The sequence below is a fragment of the Notothenia coriiceps genome, unplaced genomic scaffold (assembly GCF_000735185.1).
Source record: "Notothenia coriiceps isolate Sejong01 unplaced genomic scaffold, NC01 NC01_scaffold00021396, whole genome shotgun sequence".
In the NCBI taxonomy this organism is placed as follows: Eukaryota; Metazoa; Chordata; class Actinopteri; order Perciformes; family Nototheniidae; genus Notothenia; species Notothenia coriiceps.
Window position 1 is genome coordinate 1 of NW_011354097.1, and position 2046 is coordinate 2046.

The following is a 2046-nucleotide window of genomic DNA, read 5'->3' on the forward strand; positions in this document are numbered from 1 at the left end:
AAGTGCTAGCCAATCAAACCGCGTGCAAGCTGGGAGAGCCAGACCGCAGTTCATTTCCTCATATTCCAAACGAGAAATTACGGTAGCAAATCACCCGGTTCTTTACGACCAGAACTATTTACCGGGATACAAACCGGAGGAACCAGGCATGGAGGGAGGTGGCAGAGACAGTGGGTGAAACTGGTAGGTTTTCGCCTGTTTGGAGAGTTTATATCCAGTTTACTTCGTTTTAACATTGCTATTGCTTTGTATGTCGGGGGCGGGAGATTCATGTGATTGGTTGTTGGTCGCGTTGCTCGCAAAAAATCGCGAAGCTTCAGACACGCCCAGCTTCAAGATTTTTTGATGCCTGTAGTGTAGACGGGCCGTAAAGACTGGCAACCTTCTGTTCTCTTGCTTTCGAACGGCAGGCGAATGCTCACACTGGTGTTTCCTGTTAGAATTAGCATGTCTTAAGTCCCTTTTGTTTCCTGCTCCTCTGTATACATGACATTGCTTAGTCAGATGTTGGTACCATCTACTAGTGCAGGACCTCTGGCCTTTCCAGCTGATAACTCTATATTAAATAACACAACTTTGGTTTGAGCTTGTATATTTGTTCTTTTCTTAACAGAAGGTGATGAAGTGAGGAATTTCCACCACACTAAACAGCAGATAGATCGACTCACGTGGTCTGCTGGTGGAGGAAAGCATCTTTGTGCAGCCTGTAGGCCGTGTAGCTGTTGAAGGACCCCGGCTCCATGGAAACACCGGGAACCGAACCGTACATCTTCTCCGTCAGGTTGAACGCCTCCAGCATCCTGAAGCCTGGCACACAACAACGAGGAAAAGTCAGAGGACACTTTTAAAAAAGATATCAGGGGTTTTCTGCTTTGATTAATTTCCCAGATACAGGAAATATTCCCTCCCCTGTGGCTGCCAGGGAACTCACAGCTTCTGAGTTTATTTAAAATGTTTTAACCAGATTTCCCTGTTTACTCTCTCTCATGCATGAAAATGTAATCTAATCTACGTCATGTGTGCACTCACCAGGTGAAGTGAATCCATTCAGGTAAATCAGGGGACACGCTGTGGAACAACAAAAGCCAGACATTTAAGACAATTTACCACAAATTCAGACACTTTAAAAGCTGTTTCCAGGGTATTTTGTGAGAGGAAACGTTTTGCAAACTCACATGACGTTGCAGTTTCACAGATGAAGGTAATCAGGTTTTCCCTGATGGTGTCGAAGGCATCGAAGTCGTCCACAACGAAAACATGTCTGTCGCTCGGTTTGCTGCCGATCTCCTGCAGCTCCACGAAGTCCACGTCCGCCACACCGATGGAGAACACACTGTAACCTGCCGAGGAGGAAGAGGAAGAATATCATGAATAACAGAGCACGTTAAGAGGGTGGACGAACGTTGGATCCTCCCAGCTGTTCAGAGGTGGTACAAGTACACACATCTACTCAAGTAGAAGTACAGATACTCGTGTTTAAAAATACTCTGGTGAAAGTAGAAGTACTGACTAAACTTCTTTACTCAAGTCAAAGTAAAGAGGCTTTGAAATGTACTTCAGTAAAAAGTACCCATAACTAGCAGCTGTTTTAAAGAGTACCTGACCTCCCTTTATATTAATAGAACAATAATGTCATTGTTAGCTAATGAATGTTTCCATGCTGAACAACGGCAACATGACAACGTTTCCATTGGTCCCTCTTCTTTAGAGAAGACCAGGAAATGATGGATACACGGATCGTGTTCAAATCAATAGGCACGCAATGACTCTAAATAATAATGATCACGCCACCAAACACACATTCAGACTAAAGGAACCAGTCTGTTTGGGAAATGAGAGAAGAAGAAAGTACAGGTATTTGAGTTCAACATGTAAGAAGTAGAAAGTACAGGTATTTGAGTTCAACATGTAAGAAGTAGAAAGTACAGGTATTTGAGTTCAACATGTAAGAAGTAGAAAGTACAGGTATTTGGGTTCAACATGTAAGAAGTAGAAAGTACAGGTATTTGGGTTCAACATGTAAGAAGTAGAAAGTACAGGTATTTG

The 2046-nt window shown here is 43.3% G+C and overlaps 1 protein-coding gene across 1 annotated transcript in view; it reads right to left on the reverse strand.

The window, feature by feature from the left end:
• Nucleotides 1-664: 664 nt before the first annotated feature.
• Nucleotides 665-2046, reverse strand: part of LOC104953254 (collagen alpha-1(XII) chain-like) — a gene marked incomplete at its 5' end in the record, with an annotated part of 30915 nt that continues 29533 nt past the window's right edge. The window contains 3 exons of the mRNA XM_010780172.1: nucleotides 665-807; nucleotides 1030-1068; nucleotides 1176-1340. Coding sequence (XP_010778474.1) covers nucleotides 665-807; nucleotides 1030-1068; nucleotides 1176-1340 — 347 coding nt within the window. The remainder of the gene's footprint in view (nucleotides 808-1029; nucleotides 1069-1175; nucleotides 1341-2046) is intronic.